The following is a 22,355-nucleotide window of genomic DNA, read 5'->3' as shown; positions in this document are numbered from 1 at the left end:
CACTACAGAAAAACTCCTATGACTAGGCCGGCACTGCACGTTATTACTGTTTCTTGCCTTTTTTATCAAATGACTTCGACGATTTAGGCTTCAAGGGAGGCCTCTTTTCGGTTTCGTTGCCGCTAGCGGCTTCATCAGCATCGTCGACATCGTCATCATCGCCTTCCTCGAAAATGGTAGGAATGCCCGATACAGGATTTCTCTTGCCATTGAAATTCTTGGACATGCTTTTAAATTGGACGTGCTTTTGAATTTGAGGATCAGATTCGGGGAAGAACCCTGTCTTCGGCGTATCCTCATTATCTGTGTCTCTAGCACTGGCGTTGTTGCTTTCGTTGTCATATTCCCAGTCACTGACCGCGGAGTCGGAGCCTGCCCTTTTCCTGTAAAAACGAGGGCGGTTGCTCCACGCCCTTCTTGCCTTGTGTTTTACTAGGGAGTATGGCCAGTTGAGTGGAGACTCGTGCCCCTGGTAGATGCATATGTCGTAGACAGTACCCCCGAGAAGGGTGCCGACGAATGGGGCGACGATGGGTACCCAGAAATAGTGGTGATGGGCTCTCCATAGAGTGTCGCTTTCAAAGCCCACTGTTGCGAGGGCCAGCCGCGGTCCAAGGTCACGCGCAGGGTTCAAGCCGGCGCCGGTTTGCAAGGCTGTCGCGCCGATCAAGCAGAAGATTAAAACAAAAAGCATAAGCGGGAACAAATCAGAACGCAGACAAGTGTAAGGATCGGTCAAAGCGAAAATGCCAACCTGTAAAACAGCACTGCAAATGAGCTCACTGATAAACTGGCGGGAAGAGTCGAGGTACTGCAGCGGAGATGTACAAAACATACCGAGAACGGTTTCGTTGCCGTTCCAGTCTGGGTAGACGTATTTGATGACGGGCATGTAGTAGGCGAATACAATCAAGGCGCCGCAATAGGCGCCAAGCAACTGACCGGCCCAGTACACGGGCACTTTGCGCCATGGGAAACCACGGAACACGCAGTTGCTGAGGGTGAGAGCCGGATTCATGTGACCACCGGAAAGAGCACTACCTCCGGCCGCGAAGTAGCCCATGACCACGGCCCCACCCCAGATGAGCGCGACGTCGTCGTAGGTACCGAATTGGTCGACCGGCATGAGGTACTGCAGAAGCTCGATCTTGTTTTCCGCGGGTACCTGGGTGCTGGCAGAGAGCTCTTTGAGGAATGTGACACGCTGCTGCTGCTGGCCCGAGCGCACCTGGCAGACAACGGTGCACCCGAAGAAGATCATGACCATTGTGCCCATGAACTCTGCGAGGAACTCCTTCAGGTACGTCTGTTTCAGCGTGGACCAGGTGTTGATCGGGTGGTATGTGGACGGCAGCACGGTCGGGGTCTGAGGGTTTTGGTACAGGGTCTTGGGCTTGACCATGAGCGGGATGTCGTTGTCTCGGGGGTCCGCGGACGCCTCCGGCTGGTTGACGTTCTGCGCGGAGCCACTGTTGGATTGCACAGAGCGCATGTTCATGTAGTTGCTGGAAACCCCGCTCTGGGCGCGATTCCGGTACCCTGTGGAGTGGCCGCTGCCGCCGCCGCCGCCGCCGCCGCCGCCGCTGCCGTTGTTGCCGGAGTTGGACCGCGACATTGGGATGTGCGTGTTGGGCACGACTTGCTGCACGGCGTAGTTGCTGCCTCCGCCGCCCTCGCCGTTACGGGGCACGTACGACGCGGACGCCGAGATCCGGTGCTGCGGCGCAAAGTCGCGCGACGGTATGTAGTGCTCGCCACCGTCGCCGCCGTTCTGCTGGTCGTGCGAGACATTGGACCCGCTCTCGGCGTCCGAGAGAAAGTCGTTCATGTACTCCTGCGGTTTTCGCTGGTTGCCATCCTGAGAATCGGGGAGAGATTTCTTGCTCATGAGGCGTGCGCGGAGGGAAGGAAGACGCGGGACTGGAAGGAAAGAGTGTGAGCCGTGGGACTTGTAAACGCTGTGGGCCTGGTGAGACAGGAGAAGCCTGTCGAAAGCTGGATTGTCAAGTCATCGTCTCGTTATTTTTCATGGGCGCAAGTAGCAAAACAATGAAATTTCGTGCGTGGAAACGGGTAGAAAACGGGTTGCGCGGAAAACTGGGAGCCCTGCGAGCGCGCGCAGCGCGCGCGCATGAGCTGGCCGGCGTGCGGGCCGCTTGCGGCACGCGCCCACTCAGAGCATAACGAGAGGGCCGCCGTCCCAGCGCCTGAGCGCTGGGACGGCGCGCCGGCACCCATTCCACGTGATGCAGTGAACCACTCATCACGTGCCGGTCTCGCCTGCGAGATCGGGACACAGCCGCGCGCTGACCTAAGCGTCGTCACGCGCCATGCTAACGTCAGCCGTTAACAATGCGTCTGCGCCCAAACAATCACCACGTGATCCCATCGCGCGCCCGCATGCGAGCTGACGTAAGAGCGCGTCGCCAGCTCTTACCCGCACCGCGCCACGTGACGAGCGCCCAGCCCGCCGCGCCCAGCCCCGGACGCCAAGCCGCGGAGGCGCAGTCGAGCACCGCCCACACTGCTCCGCCGAGAGCCCGCGCGCAGGGCCCTCGAGCCGCCGCCGGCTCCCCGAGCGGCCACGACGCCCGTAGCAAACGCGCCACGTGGCGCCCGCGACTCCAGCGACTCCGGTGGCCCGAAGCGAGCAAAACTCGCACGTGACTCAGCACCCGCGGCCTGACCACACGCAGGACGGCTCATGTAAGCGCGTGCCCCGCGCACGCGCTTATGGCAGCAGCGCAGTCCGTGGCAATGCATCCGCGCCGCGCCGCGCCGCGCCGCGTCCGGCTCCGTCTAACCGCGCGCCGGGGCCATCGCAACCGCCGGGCTGGGCCCTCTGAGCCCCGCGGCAATCTCGCGTGCCCACCGCAACAGGGAGCCGCGCAGCGTCCGCGGACTTACGGAGGTTTCCCCGCAAAGGTATATAATGGGCGAGGGTCGGCGTCGTCGGCGGCCCCATTGGTGCGCAAGGAAGCAAGCATCTTCACCCGCCGTCTGCACAGCAAACCAAGACCCCGCGCCAGAACCGCCGCGTCCGAGTTTCGCACCCCCGCAGAGAAACAGCAGTAGAAGAAGCACAAGCGCGCAGCGTTGAGCACAGCGCACGAAACACCCTCAACCCCTTTCCCCCGACGCATTCCCGCGATATGACCGCCGCAGCGCCAACGGGGGCCACCGAAGAGCCCAGCGAGGTGCCGCTGGTGGCGTCGATCGACGTGGGGACGACTTCGTCCCGCGTGATCTTGTTCAACATGCTGGGCCAGGAAGTGTCCAAGCACCAGATTGAGTACTCCACGTCCGCATCGCGCGAGAAGTACGCGCCCGTGGGCAAGCGGCGCCACAGCGTAGACGAGACGACGGCGGCCGCGGCCGGCGGCGGCAGCGACAGCCGCCGCGCCAGCCGGGCTAGCCCGCCCAGCCCCGCGCAGCCGATCTTCTCCGCGGAAGGCATTGCGATCGAGGCCAACGAGTACCTCGAGATCGAGGACCTCGAGCGGCCCAGCGTGCCCACGCTGAGCTTCCCGCGCGCCGGGTGGGTCGAGTGCAACCCGCTGGGCATCCTCGCGCACGTGGTGCAGTGCTTCGCGGCCAACCTGGTGAGCGTGGACCGCGTCAACGGCAGCCGCGTGTCGAACGGGCTCGCGCCCTACCGCATCCGCTGCGTCGGCATCGCCAACATGCGGGAGACGACGCTGGTGTGGTCGCGGAAGACGGGCGAGCCGGTCGTCCCGTACGGGATCGTGTGGAACGACACGCGCACGTCTGCCATCGTGACCGAGAAGCGCAACAGCACGCCGCAGGCCGTGCAGGACCGGCTGCGCGCCAAGACCGGGCTGCCGCTGTACTCGACGTACTTCTCGTGCTCGAAGCTGCGCTGGCTGCTGGACAACGAGCCCGCGGTGCGCGCATGCTACGACGCGGGCGACCTGATGTTTGGCACCGTGGACACGTGGCTCATCTACCACCTGACCTCGAACCGCGCGTTTGTGTCGGACGTGACGAACGCGTCGCGCACGGGGTTCATGAACCTGGACACCCTGGTCTACGACGACGAGCTGCTGAACTACTGGGACCTCGCGCGTGACAAGGTGAACCTGCCGCGGATCGTGTCGTCCGCGGAGTACTACGGCGACTTCGCGCTGCCCGAGTGCGTGCGCACGAACCTCACGCCTGTCGCGTGGAGCCTGCTGACGGACTTCTGCGCGCGCACGCCCGCGGTGCCCATCCAGGGCTGCCTGGGCGACCAGAGCGCGTCGCTCGTGGGCCAGCTCGCGTTCAAGCCCGGCGCGGCCAAGTGCACATACGGCACGGGCTGCTTCCTGCTGTACAACACGGGCACCAAAAAACTGATCTCCAGCCACGGCGCGCTCACGACGTTTGGCTACTGGTTCCCGCACCTTGAGAACGAGGAGCACGCGCAGCCGCACTTTGCGCTCGAGGGCTCCGTCGCCGTCGCGGGCGCCGTGGTCCAGTGGCTGCGCGACAACCTGCGCCTAATCCCCAAGGCCGAGGACATCGGCCCTCTCGCGTCCCGCGTCTCGGACACGGGCGGCGTTGTGTTCGTTCCCGCGTTCAGCGGCCTCTTCGCGCCCTACTGGGACGCCAGCGCGCGCGCGACGATCATGGGCATGTCACAGCATACGACCGCGTCGCACCTGGCCCGCGCTGCCGTCGAGGGCGTCTGCTTCCAGGCCCGCGCCATCTTGAAGGCGATGAGCTCTGACGCGGCAGGCGAGGGCCGCAAGGACCGCGACTTCCTCGAGGAGGTCGCGGACGGCACCTACGAGAAGGCACCACTGTCCATGCTTGCAGTCGACGGAGGGATGTCGCGTTCGAAGGAGGTTATGCAGATCCAGGCCGATATCCTGGGCCCCTGCGTGAAAGTACGGACCTCCGCGAGCTCCGAGTGTACCGCGCTCGGCGCCGCGATTGCCGCGGCGCTGGCGTACGAGAAACGCGAGGACCGCGTCTTGTGGAAGGACCTCAAAGACGTCAAGAAGTGGGTCATGTACGGTGGCACGGAGCCCGGCAACAGACCACCCGTGGATGAAGAGTCCTTCCGCACACGCATCTTCAGATCCAAGTCGATCGACACTGAAAGGAGAAGGAAGTGGAAGCTGTGGGAGGCTGCGATTGAGAGGTCCAGAGGCTGGATGAACATTGTGGAGCAGAGCACCCACGATAACGCGACGGCCAAGAACATGTAGCGTGATTTTGACGATATCCTTCATTAATTAATGTATATTCTGAATTTGATGACATTTGATGTTAAAATGCACCGGACTTGATGTTAGCACGATCCAAGTGCTCAAGTTCGTGAGTGTGTAAACTGTATACAAGATCTAACCGGCTATTCAACGAAATCAGGTGCACTGGATGCCAGTCTCAACTCTGAGATTTCTGTAGAAGCACATAAATGCGACGAACACCAACTCTGATCGCACGCACTCGTGCCGCACATCCTAAATAAAGCTGGGGCCTTTCTTCTCTTTCAGCAGGAGAAATGTTTGAAGATGCCCTGGTTCGCTCAGAATTTTTCGCCCCTCTGTGCGCCAAACCACGGCTATAACATCACTGCTTCCCTACGTAGGATTCGGACCCTGGACTTCACCAAACTTCTCTAATAACAGAACCCTACAGTGATTATCATTTGACTGCCTCAACCCATACACCAATAAAATTTTCGCGAATCAAAAGAAAACTCAAAAAGCACATGTCACGCGATCCACGCAAACTCTTCCGCGCATCAGAAATTTTTCACAGCACAACTATATAACACATTATAGCCATCCACCAACTACACCTTCACGTCAGCAGAACTAGAAAGCATCAATCCAGAATGGCTCCAGGTAAGAAAGTCGCTCCAGCTCCATTGGCTTCCAAGGCCGGCAAGGCCGGTAAGGCCAAGAACCCATTGACCAACTCTACCCCAAAGAGTTTCGGTATCGGCCAGGACATCCAGCCAAAGAGAAACTTGTCTAGATACGTCAAGTGGCCAGAGTACGTCAGACTGCAGAGACAAAAGAAGATCTTGTCCATCAGATTGAAGGTCCCTCCTGCCATTGCCCAGTTCCAACACACTCTGGACAGAAACACCGCTTCTGAGACTTTCAAGCTCTTCAACAAGTACAGACCTGAGACTGCTGCTGAGAAGAAGGAGAGATTGACCAAGGAGGCTGCTGCCATCGCTGAGGGTAAGACCAGACAGGAGGCTTCTCCAAAGCCTTACGTCGTCAAGTTCGGTTTGAACCACGTCGTCTCTCTGGTTGAGAACAAGAAGGCCAAGTTGGTTTTGATCGCCAACGACGTCGACCCAATTGAGTTGGTCGTCTTCCTACCAGCTTTGTGTAAGAAGATGGGTGTCCCATACGCCATTGTCAAGGGCAAGGCTAGATTGGGTACTTTGGTCAACCAGAAGACCTCCGCCGTCGCTGCTTTGACTGAGGTCAGAGAGGAGGACGAGTCCGCTTTGGCTAAGTTGGTTTCCACCGTTAACGCCAACTACTTGGAGAAGTACGAGGAGACCAAGAAGCACTGGGGTGGTGGTATCGTCGGCCAGAAGGCTCAGGCCAAGAAGGACCAGAGAGCCAAGGCTTCCGAGGCCAACTAAGTTCATCGATGAAAACCCCGTATTTTCAGTCCCTTTTAATATATGAACTTATAAATCACACTTGCGCATTTTCAGCACGCGCCATTCTCCTTCCCGCCGGTTTTGTTGAAGCGTGCGTGTCGCGTTGGGTCATTATAGGAGCTCTCGCGCTCGGTTACATGAGTGACACATATCCACTTGTCATGTTGACGGTAACCCGGGCATAACAGCGAAGCTCTATTGAAGTGACGACTCCAATCGCACACACGTTACAGAAACCGCTGCACTCTTGTTAAGCCCTGTATACTAGTATGGTAGAGTCATTCTCATCGGCGATGAGGCTAATTTCAATGGTTTTTAGAACGTTTAGTCTCAATAGGCCGGGGAGATGTGAGTCTGTAATTCAAGTTACGGTCTAGTCATTTACACCGCGTATTGCCAAGCACAAAGTGCCATGCCGCGCAATGCAGAGCAAAGTTTTCCGCGCCGCTCGGGCTCTCCGACGCTGGCCACGGCATCCTGCTTGCCAAGACCAAGAAGTACGTAGTGGGGTCCGGCCGCCACTTGCTCGCGCAATCGCGCGGTCTGCTTCTCTTGCTCTATCTCTCTCTCTCTCTTGCTCGCTCTCTCTCTAAGCAATCGCTTCCTGGTGTACCCTTTATCGTGAAAATTTATGAAGTTTGTCCACGAGTTTCCTCAGCTGTTTTCATCAACTACACAGCAAGGACCATCGAGCACCGCGAGGAGGAGCCGGACAACAAAGAGAAAAAGCCGCGTTTAGACTGAAATATGGCAAAGGTTACTGCATCGCAGGTGTTGTGGTATGTGCCCAACCAGATTGGGTACATGCGGGTGTTCACGGCAATTTTGTCGTTTTTCCTGATGGCTAAACATCCCATTTGGACGACGTGGATATACGGGATCTCGTGTCTGCTCGACGCGCTGGACGGAACAATGGCGCGCAAGTACAACCAGACCAGCGGGTTCGGCGCGGTCCTGGACATGGTCACGGACCGGTCCACGACGAGTTCGCTGATCTGCTTCCTGTGCGTACTGTTCCCCCGGTACGCGCCCGTGTTCCAGCTGCTGATCTCGCTGGACCTGTCGAGCCACTACCTGCACATGTACGCGACGCTGAGCACGGGTGGCGCGTCGCACAAGACCATCGAGAAGGAGCAATGGCTGCTGTACATGTACTACAGCCGTCGGTGGGTGCTGTTCACGGTGTGCGCGTTCAACGAGCTGTTCTACCTGGCGTTGTACCTGTACGGATTCCCCCAGCTGAAGCACTTCGACGTGCCCCTGTGGGGGCGCGCGCACATCGGCGGCGTGATGGCGGCGGTGTGCCTGCCGGGGTACGTGTTTAAGCAGGTGGCGAACGTAATACAGCTGAAGCGCGCGGCGCTGCTGCTGGCGTCGAAAGACGCGGAGGCGGCGAGCGAGAAGCGCGCGTGAGACGCGTGCGCCGTCTCGACCCCAGCGAGAACTACGGCTGGCGGCGAGAGAGAAAGAGAGAGATAGAGAGAGAGGGCCCCGCGGGCGGCCCACGTGACTTAAGCCTTACGTAAAGAACACGTGATACATATATCCAGAGTTTCGCCCACGTGACGGAACACGGATCCCCGTACCGGGCGACCAGACATCCATCTGCATCACGTGATATAGCGCTCGAAACGTCCTCACGTGATGCGCCGCCCAGAGCTTCTCCCGCTCCCAGCACGTGCACTTACCCCGCACTCACCCCTGGCGGACTTCGGACCTCCGCCCCACCGGTACTCCGCTTTTTATAACTATCACCACAACTTTAAACAAAGCTTAAACCTGGCACCGGACCTGGCCCCCGCGGATGACCTCGGTCACACCCAATAAGGTCCAACAAAAGCTGTTGGCATTGTTCTGCGGCGAGCCCTGCCATTGGAACGGCCCGGCAGGCCGCAGCAGCGCGGGCTCGGCGCGAGGTATATAAGCGAGCCGCTGTGGTGATGGAAAGTTAAAAGTTGTCAAGCTCTAGATAGCAGGTCATCGCATCTACAAAAGTTACAGAGGTTAGACAAGTCAGACAATCAGACATCTTTCCCACATCGCAGATATTCATAAACTAGTGCAACATCCAAACAATGAGCGTTCCAAAGACACAGAAGGCAGTGGTTTTCGAGACCAACGGCGGGGAGCTGGAGTACAAGGACATCCCTGTGCCCAAGCCCGCAGCCAACGAGATCTTGATTAACGTCAAGTACTCGGGTGTGTGCCACACGGACCTGCACGCGTGGAAGGGCGACTGGCCGCTGGCCACGAAGCTGCCCCTGGTGGGCGGGCATGAAGGTGCGGGCGTGGTGGTCGGGATCGGCGAGAACGTCAAGGGCTGGAAGCTGGGCGACCTGGCCGGGATCAAGTGGCTGAACGGGTCGTGCATGGCGTGCGAGTCGTGCGAGCTGTCCAACGAGTCCAACTGCCCGCACGCGGACCTGTCCGGGTACACGCACGACGGGTCGTTCCAGCAGTACGCGACCGCGGACGCGGTGCAGGCGGCGCGGATCCCCGAGGGCACGGACCTGGCGGAAGTGGCTCCCATCCTGTGCGCGGGCATCACCGTGTACAAGGCGCTGAAGTCCGCGAACTTGCGCGCCGGTAACTGGGTCGCGATTTCGGGCGCCGCGGGCGGGCTCGGGTCGCTGGCCGTACAGTACGCCAAGGCCATGGGCTACCGCGTGATCGGTATCGACGGCGGCGACGAGAAGGAGCAGCTATTCAAGAAGCTGGGCGGCGAGTACTTCGTGGACTTCCGCAAGTCCAAGGACGTGGTCGCGGAGATCCTCGAGGTCACGGGTGGCGGCGCCCACGGTGTGGTCAACGTCTCGGTCTCAGAGGCCGCCATTGAGTCCTCCACCCACTACGTGCGCGCCAACGGCACCGTGGTGCTCGTTGGGCTGCCCGGCGGCGCCAAGTGTTGCTCCGACGTCTTCAACCACGTGGTCAAGTCCATCTCCATCGTGGGCTCCTACGTCGGCAGCAGGGCCGACACGCGCCAGGCGCTGGACTTTTTCGCGCGCGGCCTGGTCAAGTCGCCCATCAAAATCGTCGGTCTATCCGAGCTGCCTGACGTCTTCGAGAAAATGGAGAAGGGCCAGATCGCCGGCAGATACGTGGTCGACACAGCCAAGTAAGGCGCCCTCGCACGCGCTCGCGCGCGCGTGGCCCGTAGGTTCTTATTCTAAGTAACGAGTGTATGCAAACATGTTCTATGCGAAACGCGTTGAATTCCAGACAAAACGACAAGCGAGCACAGCGGAGCAGGGGGAGCAGTTCGCTGCCTTTTTATACGTTTCTCCGGTCCCTTATCCCTAGGCCTCCAGGGTGTCTCCGGGGTGTCTCCAAGGTGCTGTCTCCAGCGCACAGGCGTGCACACACACACGCACGCACATCTGCCGGCACCGCCCCGCGACCCGGCAGGTTATCACCGCTCTGGACGGTGACAGAGCTTGCGCGCGTGTGCTTCTTTTGGCATTGTAAACTCTCGACACAGGCCCGGCGAGGATCGCTGTCGCCCGCATCTTGTTTGTCGTCCGCTCCGGTGTCAGAATAGTATCATATGACTCGGGCCAGGCCCGCTGCTTGCTCAATACACCGCGTGCTCGAGGAACGACGGCGCTACTGCCAGCCCTGACGCCTAGTGCAGTCGCTCATGCGCCATGTGCTCGAGCAGACCGTGAATTCTCCACCCGCGACGCTCGAGAGAACTATTTTCTTGGGTCAAATAAGCTGTCTGTGGGCTTCCATGTCCACTAGAACACCGACTGGTGATGCCCCAGCAGCGTTACCACGTCGCCCAGCACATGACCCGCGGGCGCCTCTTTAGCCGCGCCTGATCGTTATTTTGTTCTGCGTCCGCCGTGCATATCTGCTGGCGCTCGTATTTCCCTCACATGTCACCTGAATGTGAAAAGTACACAACTTTCACCCACCTTCAAGACACACCCCAACTCTCAGGCGTGAAGGCTCGGCAATGGACGCTGCTGTGCACTTTCTCATGGGCTTGGAGCCGCCCTCCAGGTTCCCTATCCACTGGTTGACGCGGTATGGCATCATCACGTCGCCCAATATCCTGGCGCACCTCCACTCTGTTCTCTACGTGGCCCTGGCGTACCACGCGGTCTTTTTGGCAAGCAAGTGGGTCCTCTTTCCGCCTCTGGTGCGGCGCAGGCTCGCGCACAGCAAGGACCACTCGCGCCGCGGGCGCCAGGGCCTGGTCAACCAGGCCGCGCTGCACTTCGTCAGCCTGGTGCAGAGCTTCGTGATCCTGTACCTGTGCCTGAGCTACTGGCGCACGCACGGCCGCGGCAGCTCGCACCCGACCGCGGAGCAGCGCGTGTTCCGCCAAGAGCGCGACACGGACACCGTGTGCGTGTTCGCGATCGGGTACTTCGTGTGGGACGCTCTGATCTCCATGGTGTACTCGAGCGCGCCCTTCGTGCTGCACGGCGTGATCTCCGCGGTGATGTTCCTGATCGGCCTCAAGCCCTACATCCAGTTCTACGCGCCCGCGTTCCTGCTGTTCGAGCTCTCGAACCCGTTCCTCAACGTGCGCTGGTTCGGTATCAAGTTCTTCCCGCAGCTCTCGGACCACAACACGACGCGCGCCGCGCGCGTGCTCAACGTGTTCCAGCTCGCCAACAACGTCGCCCTGGTCCTAGTCTTCTTCGGCGCGCGCATTGTCTGGGGCTGGTGCCAGATCTTCCACCTGTGCCGCGACTTCTGGCAAATGCGCCACGATCCGCGCTTCCTGCCGCTCGAGACCCTGACCATTGTCTCGGGCAACTTTGTGCTCGACGTCCTAAACGTCGTCTGGTTTAGCCAGATGCTGCTCGTTGCCAAACGCATACTGTCGCGCCGCGGCCGCGTCCAGGACAAGCCCGCGACCGAAGCCCATTAACACACACTCCTGTATAGACAATCTGCGGTACTCCCGCGCCCTAAAAATAGCCGGTAAAAGCTCTGCTAGCCTCGCTCGCCCCGCCTGCCTCGCTAGCTTCACGAGCTTCGCCCATCTCGCTCTTCGCGCGCTACGCTGGCGAGCTGCCCATGCGCGCCCAGGCACCTGCGTCGCGGGTCTATCCACAGGCCATGCCTTCGCCAACTTCCCCCGCACCCAGCCGCTGGGCCCAACGCCCTCTTCCAACCTGCCGCTTGGCCTACGCATCAAGCTACTATTTTTTTGATCATCGCCTAAGCCATCAGATGGTGATTACATACAAGAGGCGGGAAACGCCAGTTTTCCACTTATATAGATAAAGAGCCACTCCACGCCATCTGCACGAGAGTCCGGGAAGTCTCGTGCCATTCCGTCGCCGTTGGGTTGTCTTCTGTCGCAACAAATTGTCTAAAAGCGCTATTATTTCGCGACTAGCTTTCTTTGATCTCATTATTGCGGGCAGATCAAAAGTGGTGTTTAATTGAGCCAAAAGTTTTTGAACCCGTAGATATAAAAGGGGCTTGAACCAGCCACAAACTGCAACTTAGCAAGAGTCGTAGCGTTCAAACGTGTGGAACAGACCTGTCAGCCAGTTCAGGTCAGCAGAAGTTTTAAACCCGCGGGAGCATAGACATAGACGAGTTCTGTGTAGCACCAGCCGAAAAACAGCTTCTCAAAAACAGCGTTCGAAAGAGGTCGAAGCGCGAGCACAGTCGGCCAGCAGCAGCAAGAACGAGCGGGCCAGCGTCGTCGAGCACTGAAACCACACAAGCTAGCCGCGCGCGTGCCATAGCGATGAGCTCAGCGAAACAAAGCGGGTTCCACGACACGGAGCCCACGCAAAGGGATTTTCTGGCGCCAGAAAGAGAAGAGGACGATGCCAGCAGTCTGTTCTCGTCGGACTCGGGGTATTTGATGGACCTCGCGGACGCGTCCGAGGATACAGAGACAATCCTGCCTAAGACAGACTTCCACTCGCCGTACTACGTCAACGTCCCACTGCCCTCCCAGTCGGGGCTTACGTCGGACTACACGGAGCCCTCGCAGGACAGCACGTCCACGGGATTTGTACGCGAGTACCCAACGGACATCCTGTTGGACCGGTTCAACAAGTGGCGTAAAATCCTCAAGGGCCTCGCCAACTACCTGCGCGAGGTCGCGTACGCCCAGGAGCGGTTCGCACGGATCAACTACGGCCTCCGCAGCACCGTCAAGTTCTCTTTTCTCACAGACCTTGAGGAGTCCACCAACCGCGTCATAGATCCGTTCCAGCAGAGGGCCAAGAAGCAGGCAGGCGCCAGCGCGGCCAGCCTAAACTCTTCACTGCGGACCCCCTCCGCGCCGGGCGAAGAAAGCCCGGGCGGCATTAATTCGTCGCAGTCCGCGCTGGACGTCAAGAACGTGCCCATGGCCCCGGGGGACAACAGCTCCGCCTCCTCGGGCTTCATGAAGTTTGGTTCCGGCTCGATTGAAGACATCCAGGTCGTGCTCAAGAAATACCATGCGTCCATCGCTAACCAGCAGATCAAGATGTCCAAGGAAATCACCACCATGGTCGTTCCCAAGCTGGACGACCTCCGTAAGGACCTGCAGCTCAAGATCAAAGAGATCAAAGAACTGCACGGTGACTTCAGAACCAACATCGGCGAACACATCGCGCTCACGGGCCAGCTACTCCAGAAGTACATGGCTGCGGTGGAATTCATGTCCACCAATTCTAACGACCAAAAAATCTTCAAGCTGAAAAACCAAAAGCTGAAGCCTAAACACGACCCCTACCTCCTGAAGCTCCAGCTCGACCTTCAGCTCAAGCGCCAGCTCTTGGAAGAAAACTACCTGCAAGAGGCTTACATCAACCTCCAATCATCCGGCATGGAGCTGGAAAAGATCATTTTCGGCGAAGTTCAGCACACTTTACAGCGTTACTCCGCGCTCATTGGCACCTCCGCGCGTATTTCCATCAGCAACTTGTGCAATGAGCTGCACCAAGGCGTGCTGAGCAAGCCGCCCGCAATTGAGTGGGACCACTTTGTGGGCCATCACCCCAAGTGCCTCATCGATTGGAAGTCGACGGAACCTATACCGCAGCCTAGAAAACTTTCTGATATAAGATACCCGAAGATGAAGTCCTCCCTCGCAAAATGTATCAAGGCCGGTTACCTATGCAAGAAGTCGCAAATCCTAAAAAATTACAACAAAGCTTACTTCGTGCTGACCAGCAACTACTTGCATGAGTTCAAGTCGAGCAACTTTTTCAAGCTGTCCCAAGAGAACTCTGAGAAGAAGGATCACGGTGAGGTTCAAACCGGCAGTAAAAAGAGAGCCATGGTTCCGGTGACAAGTCTTTCGCTGAATAGCGCGCAACTTCTCGAAGCGAGCGAGCATAAGTTTAGCATTCGCGGGGTAACTTCCTATAATAATTTTGAAAAAAAGTCTGCCGAGACCGGTAAAATCATTTCGAAGTCAACTTCATCTATTCATAAGTTTTTGAAGAGTGGAAGCAAGCTTCAGCCGCACAAAAAGGATCAGCATCATCATGGTTCTATTGCTGGATTGCCAAGCGGAGCGGGAGCCCACGGCCCATCTGAAGACTTAGATGATGTTGCAACGTGGGTTTTCAAAGCTGCAAGCAGCAAACCTGAGGACGCCAAGGATCTCAAAAAATGGGTCACCGAGGTGAAGAATTTGAGTTCGTTCATGAACTCCGACGAGAGAGCAAAGTTTATAGAGGAGAAGATTCTTCGTGCCCATAATCGCGCGAGCTCCATGAACCTCTCGAAGATGGCGGCAGAGTCAGGAAACAACGGTAGAAGACAAGATAGGTTGCCTTCACATAAGGTTTCAGGGACTCGGAGTAAACCTCAGTTTATTCATCTGGGTCCACAAGAAATGCAAGATCCAGCGCTTGCGAGAGCAAAGGTTAACACTCCTGCGATTGACGATAACGGAAACTTAATCACGGCGGGAGAAAGACGCTCCTCCTCTTTGAAGAGCCCCTCTGAAGTACCCTCACCACACTTGTCCCCAACTCCTACGAACCACTCGGGAGGTGGGACCACACCTGGTTCTAGCGGCCATGGCTCTGATACGCCTATGAAACAGCAGGGGTTTGTGATTACCAGTAATGGCATAACACCCATTAATCGTACGCCTGGCTCTGCTTCAAAGAGAAATGTTTCTGGTGTTGTCCCAAGTGGAGGCAGTTCTGACGGCTCAAATAGTGCACCAATGAATTCGCCTGGCTCAAGTAGTGCACCAGTAAATTCGCCTGGCTCGAACAGTCAAACGAACTTTTTTGGCTCCAACAACTCCCCAATACACTCGCCCGGGTCTGGTATCCTACCTCTAAACTCCCCTGCGAGTCATCTTTCGGGAGGTAGCGGAAGCGGAGGCTATTTTGCCATACCAGTGCGGCCAAGCTCACAAGCCTCCACCCCTGGTCTGGGGAACCCGGACTCGACTGCCGCTGCGGCCCAGACCCAGGGTTCAAATGTTCCTCGCCTCCGCGTAAATGACAGAGACATGTCGCAAGAGAAAACTGACAAGAACCTGCCACATAGCGAGCAGTCTACCGAAAAGCCAGCGGGGAGTGGAAGACCGGCAGAGGGTGGCCCGTTAAGCCGGGGCGCTCCTGTCCATTTGAGGAAGACGTCAAACCCCGGAGGTATTTCCACCTTTATCAGTGAGCCTCATCAGACCATCTATTCGAACCCTAGGCAGAGTTTGAGCTCTCAGACTTTGGGCTCTACCAACCATCAGCATGTCCGAAAGCACAAGAAGAATGTTTCGTTTGGGTCTCTGAACAGCCTACTCTTTTCTAAGAAGGGTGGAGATGTGAGCAACAACAACATGACGGACTATTTCATGTCAGGAAACCGGATACAGGAAAACGATGACCCCGACGCCTTAAATGTGAATCAGTCGCTGTATCGTAGCTAACCATTGCATAAGTGCTCAGCTTTAACTAATACATTCGTTAATTTATAGTACTATAGACAGCATGCGCGCTATGTAAAGTTCTTGAAGCACATTTTTCTCATTTACTCAATCCGTCCACCAAGCTTGTGGAATTTCCTGTTGCAATAAAGCAATCCCCCGCTGACGTCCTGATTCACGTCGTCGCCCTCGATGATATCGTCGACCATTCCGACCCAGATTTCGTGGTCCCCTACGCGAAAGACTTCTTTCTTGCGACATACAAATACGCGCTCTGAGTTGATTAATATGGGGACAGCTAAATCGCTATTGCTCAACCCGTATGTTCTGTAATGCACAGATTCTGTTAGCTCTTTGAAAGGCTGGGTTGGCACCACCTCACCGTTCTCGTGGTTCTTCATAGCCCCTTTGCTAAAGGCTCTCGCCAAAGTAATCGAGTTTGCATCCGGTTTTAGCAGGTGGAGAGCGAAATATTCATGCATATGTAGCGACTCGGAGGTAAACGACGGAAGCTGCAAGTTGAACTGTAGTAGCGGCTGTGGTTTCAGTGAGAGCGAACTCACCGAAGAAAGCGTTACGCCGCGGAAAAGGTCGTGTGGAAGAGCCTTTTTACCTGCGGAGGTCAGGATCATGGCCTGTCCGCCCATTCGAGCCATTGAATCTTTGAACTTTTGCTGCACCAGTGCGCTTCTCCCAAGAGTCGGTTGAAATCGAACTATAGGAAACCTCATTTTGTCTCGACTAAGATCCCAGGAGCGATCTAACTATCCCTCTACTTGATTATCATCCATTGGCTCGAGCAGGATAATGTATACCGGGGTAACGAAATTTTTACCTAGTCAAGGGTTCGCAAGAACTATTGAAAACCCAAAAATTGGCCGACTTCGTATAAAGGACTGTTGGACTGATGCCGGTGCGGTTTAGCTTATGAATTATGAGCAAGCCTAGTGTACTTAAAGGGTGTCTCGAGAGTCTAGTAGCACTTGAGAAGACGAAAAGAATACCCAAGAAACCAAGCTGCGATGCGAGTCCATTGATCTCGAATTTCGAAAATTGGTCAGGCAAACCCCGGAAACTTTACTTGCGGGACGCACGGTCAATGAAGAGACAGGGTCTTCCATATGAGCTAAACAGCAATATGTTCGCGCAACTTCTGGCATCGCCAATGAGACTAGACAAAATTACAAGAGTTAGAGCTCCCAAGGAGCTGTTGGTACAGATTAAGCTGCGAAAGGCTGATACGGATATCTCAGCGGCTCGTGGTAAACCATTTGAGCTTCGCCCAAGTTTTGGAATGGAAAGAGGGCATCCCACTTCGTATGTAAGTAATTCTGTGGCGCTCGTTCACAAATACGCATCCAGTGCCATGAAGTGGCTCCCGTCATCGGCAAATTCCACCATCAGGCACATAAATCAAGCTGACGTTGCAACACAGCCTGAATGGTATTCCCAGGCTTACACAGAGCAAATGCTGGGATCTTTACGAGAAGCTTTATCGAGCACCTTAATGCACCTTGGAAAGGCGCCTGAAAGTGACCCCAGAGATGTCATCATTGTGTGCAATCCTCAACTACCTGCTATAAGCCTGCGAAAGTCTGAGAATCCGTTTATTGCCTTGGCCACAACTGTTCTTAATCTTTACCCCATTAAAGATCCAGAGTTGGAAAAGGTCGTAAATAATCGGGACATTGAGCTGTGTTCTTCAAAACACCGGTCACTATGCTTTCTTATTTATAGATTATTGGCCTTTCAAGCTGATCGTATTATATAAATGCATTCTTTAGCGAGTAAACCTGAGCGGTATACCGTACATCACTGGTGCGGCACCATTCAAATACTTCAATTGGCAAGAGCCTCGAGCAAGAGCCAAGGCCTCGGAAACCGTCTTATGAATTTTGGACCCGCCAATTAGTCCGAGCTCTTCGAACATAGTCCTGCTAAATTTGTCAATGTCCTTGTCAGTTACGTCCCAAAGGTTTCCAACTACCATAGGGCAACCACCCAATAAGTAAGAGTATGAAACACCAGTCGGCTCCAGTTTCCCGCGGTTTTCCATAAAAGCCGACGAACACCCTAAGAGAAAGCTAGGAGCTATCTTGGATTGCTGCTTGATTTTTTTCAGCCTCACATACTGTTCTCCGCCCCCATGACCCACGTATATAAAAGCTTTTGAGTTGTTCAGCATCTCTATGAATTTCGACTCCTCTGGTTTTTCACCTACGACTAGATTGGAATCTGGAAGCTCTCTACTCCATTCTCGAAAGATGTCGTCAAAATTTGATTGTGTTCGTTGTAGATCGCCGTGGGGGTTTAAAATCATTGAAAGCCTTTCATCAAGCTCAACCGTCGGAGGGAAAGGACCCGAGCGGTCATCCATGATGCTTTTTAGGGTTTGAAAACAGGGAATACGACTGACAGAATTGCTGGCGAGAAAGTCCAATGATTCCCATGGTATCATGTGTCCAGCACTGCATACTACAAGGAAAGTGTGTGAAACTTTTGCTGGAGAAGGTATCTCTTTTCGGTAATCATTGATCAGTGCCTCGAGCTGAACATGAATGGAATCGATATCAATCTCGTCATAAGCGTTCTCCTCGCCATGGAAGAGCAAAAGATCAAAGACAAAAAAAATGAGATCCTCCATCATTTCCATGAAGCTTTTGTCTGAAGGATTTAGTTTGAGAAATAGCTCGAGAACAACATCGTTAATTCGGAAAAAATCGCTTGGATTTCCACACTGTTTTCTTGTGGGAAGAGTTTGCTGCAAAATCTCCTCGAAACAAACTCTGAACTTCTCCAGATCCTTTTGCTCTATAATCTCTTGGGCGAAGAAAGTTTTGAATCCGCTAAACCATGAGCTTTCGATCTTGGAAAGTAAGCTTTGTAATTTAGAGTCAAGCTCGTAACGGTACTGCCACCATCGTTTTCGGGCATCTTTGGTGCTGATATTTGACGTAACCTCAACTGAAGTTGTTTTGTTGCTCTCTTTAATGATCTGTGTCAGCTCATTTACCGCATTATCAAAACTCAACTCGATTTCATCCATGTCTCTGGAATTGCTCCTATTAAGGGGCAGTCTGAGGCATACTTTTGAATCTCTGCCAGAGTCCATCTTGGAGAGCAGAAGATCTCCCGTGATTTCACAAACATCTATGCTGATTACATTAAATGCTCCACTAAACTCCAGTCCAAAACTGGATTGGACCTCAGAAAGATGCACTTGTTTGGTAGAATCCGTGGAATTTTTGGACCCCGATACTTTCAGCTGTATGCACTTGGGAATAAAAGAACTGTAAATTTCGTTACCTTGCTTGGACAGCAATTTGTCAAAAAACATGGGCGTGTATTTCGGTATTTCAGCCAGCGCAAATTTTCGGTCGAGAACTGAACTGTAAGCTTTCGAAGCATTGATGCTACTTATTAGCGAAAGCGACAGAGAGTACAGAGCAGACGCCTCTGCAATCTCATAGCTTTTCATGCCCTCAATATCCAAAAATTCGATTTTGCGCTTGATTAATTCAAGATCGTTGGTGGCCTTCGCTCGGTCGAAACTCTGTTTCAAAGATTTACCCCGGGGGGTTAAAGAGGACGGCCTTGGGGAATTTATGATGACGTTGCGAGTTCTGTTTTTTACGGGTGTGTTGAATTCGATGCCTTTGATACAAATTTCTGTCCTTTTGTCGGGAATTCGCAGCGCAAATGATGGAATTGATGTTACAGAATCCCTCATGCTTCTAAAAAACGGATCTGACTCCATTTGCAATGAGATTCTAGAGTAAATTTCCTTGCTATAGTTGATGTCGTTAGCTTTAACGAATTGGAGGTGCCCATGAGTGATATCTATAGTGCAACCTAATAAAAGTTTCCAAGAGGCAAAAAGGAAGCTGTCTTTAAAGTGGTCCTTGAAAAACAGATGCAGGGATTCATTAAGTTTGTCTGTTTCACCATTGTTGAACAAAAAAAGAGCTAAAGCTTCAAAGTTTTCACTACCATCGAGCCGGCCAAAAACGGCGTTAGCTTTTTTGATCAATGCTCCAGCGAGATTATTTTGAAGCGTTATTCTGTAATAAACGACGGATTTTTGAAGGCATTCGTGGACGATAACGGCGTCCTTTACTGAGCATGCAACTCTCAAGTACTCGGTAGTATAGAAGTCACAATCTTTTGACACACCGAGGTGTGTGTAAATGTCTATGACATCTGAAAAGGATTTGCTCAAGAATGTAAGTATATCCCACCTGACATTGTGCGGAAGTTGAGCAGACTTTTTTAGCAAAGTTTGGCACAGCTTCAGGGATTTTTTAGCTTCAATCAAGGCCTCTACCATATTGTCATTGTAAAGCTGTAATGCGGATGCGGTGCTCGTAATCCTGATGTTAAGTATCAAAAACCCGAGATATGTTTTCGTTGGAATTCGAGAGGTATTATTGACATCGAAAACTTCTGGCTTAACTTTAGGAACTTTTTCGACAAAAAGTTCATTGAATGTGTTAACGTCTTTTTTCCAAAAGCATTTCATTAGCTGCAGCCTCGCAAATCGAGAAAATTCATCTTCACTCATGTCATCAATTCGAGAAGGATTTCGCCTGCTTTCAACCTCCGTAGATGTGGCGATAACACAATCCCTTAATTGCAGACCTGCGTAGCCTTCAACAAGCTGCTCCAAAACGTTTTCTGCACAATTTTCATGACTAAAAAAGTAGGATTCTTTGAGCGCATTCGCAAGGTGAACCACTTTTTTGTAAAACTTATTGAATTTCAGAAAACCAAACAAAGCATCAACCAAGGACAGTTCCAACAACGAGACTGGCTCCCCCAGAGGATCGGACCTCAGAACCCATTCCTTGATGAAAGCGTCTGTTATTTTTGCTAGAGAGATGCATGAACCTTTCTTGATCTCAAGGCCAAGGTAATACATTGACATGATCACAGGCTCATAAGGTCTCAATGGATCTAATGGTTCTCTGCCGTTTTTGATTTCGATATCGTTTGCTCCCCTAAAATCAGAAAGAGAAAGAAAAAGCTTTTGGGTCAGAGGGCTCCAAGCACTAATAGATGTAGTTTGGACCGGCTGGTTAGTCGACAGCAAACATAGCATTAGCTCCGAAGTTTCAAGGAGCTCTTTGCTTGAAAAATTTCTGATGTGCTTAACAGATCGCGAAAATTGTGTCATAATATGCATAAGTGAAGCCAATGTCTCATACTTGAAGCAAGTGAATATATTGAAAAACATTGAGAAAAGCTTAATGCGGTACTCTTTTGATGCATTCGAAATAAATTTTTCAAGCCTTGAGAGGCAGAGGTCCCCGTTTTCAAGAATAACTTGTCTAGCAATTTCGAGTTTGGCAGCCTCAAACAGGAATATTTCATTTTTGAAGATGATAAAGGAGTTGAACCCAACGTTAACAATGTTGAGCAGTCTCTTGGGTTCAAGATTATTTATGCAGAAATCAGACAAGGTCCCCATAATTTCTTTCGAAACATGCATGTCAATGAGCTTAAGATGCGTGTTAATGAGAATTGTTATCTTGTCAATAACCCTCCAAACCTCCTTCGGAGCTGGTACGAATTCTTTATTGCAGATTCTCAGGAACCACGTTGCCAGCAGTATAAGTTTGGGGAAGTCGTACGCTCTTTCCTTTAGATTTTCCGCCATAAAATCAATCAAAGAGTTTTTCTCCGTGCTTGATAAAGGACTTAGCGATTTTAGCTGTAGCTCCCATTGATGTGGTGGGGTAGAGTCAAAGCAACATAAAAGCGGTTTCACTCGATCGCTGTGAATTGTTTCTGTGATGTCGTGAAGCATTATTTTATCGACCGTGAAGAAGTGTTTGGAGTAGCTGACGTAAAATAGGTTCAGGAAATCGCATATGTGAACAAATGATTTTCTGCCCCACTGTGACAATAGCTCTTGAAATCTCTGAATTGGCATGTTTTTAACAAAGTCTCCATAACATAAGTCAAACTGCTTGATATATTGTAGGAACTTGAGGCCAAAAAGGATCTTGTACGTGGGGAGTATCGAGAAGAAATTCAGTAAAAGTTTAATGAGTGACTGGGCTTTGGTTTTTTCACTTCGAAGAAGATATCGAGAGTCGTATGCAAAAAGTTGTATAATTGCTGCTGAATGTTTATCGTGCATTTTACCCCTTATTATTATTTGCATAACAAGCAGTTTGAGCGTTGAAAGGTAATAGTTATTGGAGACGGAAAAGTCGGCTAGAAGAACATGGTCTAAGGTTTCTATCTTTCCGAGGTTTGTTCCGTTGTACAAATTCAAAACCTCTTGCTCTGCACTTTCAATTCCTCCAAGATCAATGAGCTTAATTATTACAAGCATGTGCTGTTTTGTGAATTCTTTTATGCGCTTTATTTGATGCTTCCACAGATATGCTTGATACAACCTTCTTGAGCTTAAATGAACTCTGTCTGCTAAGTCAAGGCATGGTTTCTGAAGAAATTTGTGAATTTCGTTACGCTCCAATTCAATATTTATCGGCAGGCTCGGGCGTGCAATTGAGTTGTCGCAGAGCCCGTCTTCTTTTGCCTTCTTTAGCCATGTATCAGTATTGTTCTCTTTCGATTGCTCGAAAAAGGCATTCGTAGTTGAGCCAACCCTCTTAATAGGACTGTTTAAATCAATGTCGCTTAATGCAACATCTTTCTCACCCATCAGTATCTCGAGAGCGAATTGTTGCCTCCTTCGCGTTTGGTTTGTTTATATGCAGGACTATTTGTGTTAAATGATAGTCGTGAAAGTTGAAAGTAAAAATCGTAATCACAATATGCATCTCATTTGAGACTAGCATGACAGCTAGTGATATTGAGTTGATAGGTTTTGGTTTACGTGTTCTC

At 53.2% G+C, this 22,355-nt stretch overlaps 10 protein-coding genes across 10 annotated transcripts; 7 read left to right on the top strand and 3 right to left on the bottom strand.

Annotated features, from left to right (window-relative positions):
- Positions 1-43: 43 nt before the first annotated feature.
- FPS1 (Fps1p) lies at positions 44-1,888 on the bottom strand (the record flags this gene model as incomplete). Its single annotated transcript, XM_002553682.1, has 1 exon — positions 44-1,888. The coding sequence occupies one exon, from the start codon at positions 1,886-1,888 to the stop codon at positions 44-46; it is 1,845 nt and encodes a 614-aa protein (XP_002553728.1).
- A 1,264-nt stretch (positions 1,889-3,152) lies between these two features.
- On the top strand, positions 3,153-5,213 carry GUT1 (glycerol kinase; the record flags this gene model as incomplete). Its single annotated transcript, XM_002553681.1, has 1 exon — positions 3,153-5,213. One exon carries the CDS (start codon positions 3,153-3,155, stop codon positions 5,211-5,213), a length of 2,061 nt encoding a protein of 686 aa, XP_002553727.1.
- Positions 5,214-5,845: 632 nt separating this feature from the next.
- Positions 5,846-6,616, top strand: KLTH0E05632g (60S ribosomal protein eL8; the record flags this gene model as incomplete). The annotated part of the gene is made up of 1 exon (XM_002553680.1): positions 5,846-6,616. One exon carries the CDS (start codon positions 5,846-5,848, stop codon positions 6,614-6,616), a length of 771 nt encoding a protein of 256 aa, XP_002553726.1.
- Positions 6,617-7,384: 768 nt separating this feature from the next.
- Positions 7,385-8,050, top strand: PIS1 (CDP-diacylglycerol--inositol 3-phosphatidyltransferase; the record flags this gene model as incomplete). The annotated part of the gene is made up of 1 exon (XM_002553679.1): positions 7,385-8,050. The coding sequence occupies one exon, from the start codon at positions 7,385-7,387 to the stop codon at positions 8,048-8,050; it is 666 nt and encodes a 221-aa protein (XP_002553725.1).
- A 662-nt stretch (positions 8,051-8,712) lies between these two features.
- KLTH0E05588g (zinc-dependent alcohol dehydrogenase) lies at positions 8,713-9,759 on the top strand (the record flags this gene model as incomplete). The annotated part of the gene is made up of 1 exon (XM_002553678.1): positions 8,713-9,759. The coding sequence occupies one exon, from the start codon at positions 8,713-8,715 to the stop codon at positions 9,757-9,759; it is 1,047 nt and encodes a 348-aa protein (XP_002553724.1).
- Positions 9,760-10,598: 839 nt separating this feature from the next.
- ALE2 (Ale2p) lies at positions 10,599-11,525 on the top strand (the record flags this gene model as incomplete). Its single annotated transcript, XM_002553677.1, has 1 exon — positions 10,599-11,525. The coding sequence occupies one exon, from the start codon at positions 10,599-10,601 to the stop codon at positions 11,523-11,525; it is 927 nt and encodes a 308-aa protein (XP_002553723.1).
- An 834-nt stretch (positions 11,526-12,359) lies between these two features.
- Positions 12,360-15,503, top strand: ASK10 (Ask10p; the record flags this gene model as incomplete). Its single annotated transcript, XM_002553676.1, has 1 exon — positions 12,360-15,503. One exon carries the CDS (start codon positions 12,360-12,362, stop codon positions 15,501-15,503), a length of 3,144 nt encoding a protein of 1,047 aa, XP_002553722.1.
- A 101-nt stretch (positions 15,504-15,604) lies between these two features.
- KLTH0E05522g (KLTH0E05522p) lies at positions 15,605-16,231 on the bottom strand (the record flags this gene model as incomplete). The annotated part of the gene is made up of 1 exon (XM_002553675.1): positions 15,605-16,231. The coding sequence occupies one exon, from the start codon at positions 16,229-16,231 to the stop codon at positions 15,605-15,607; it is 627 nt and encodes a 208-aa protein (XP_002553721.1).
- A 203-nt stretch (positions 16,232-16,434) lies between these two features.
- On the top strand, positions 16,435-17,271 carry RRG8 (Rrg8p; the record flags this gene model as incomplete). The annotated part of the gene is made up of 1 exon (XM_002553674.1): positions 16,435-17,271. The coding sequence occupies one exon, from the start codon at positions 16,435-16,437 to the stop codon at positions 17,269-17,271; it is 837 nt and encodes a 278-aa protein (XP_002553720.1).
- Positions 17,272-17,280: 9 nt separating this feature from the next.
- ESP1 (separase) lies at positions 17,281-22,173 on the bottom strand (the record flags this gene model as incomplete). Its single annotated transcript, XM_002553673.1, has 1 exon — positions 17,281-22,173. One exon carries the CDS (start codon positions 22,171-22,173, stop codon positions 17,281-17,283), a length of 4,893 nt encoding a protein of 1,630 aa, XP_002553719.1.
- Positions 22,174-22,355: the final 182 nt, after the last annotated feature.

Source organism: Lachancea thermotolerans, assembly GCF_000142805.1.
Source record: "Lachancea thermotolerans CBS 6340 chromosome E complete sequence".
NCBI lineage: Eukaryota > Fungi > Ascomycota > Saccharomycetes > Saccharomycetales > Saccharomycetaceae > Lachancea > Lachancea thermotolerans.
This window is presented reverse-complemented; position numbering and strand designations above follow the sequence as displayed.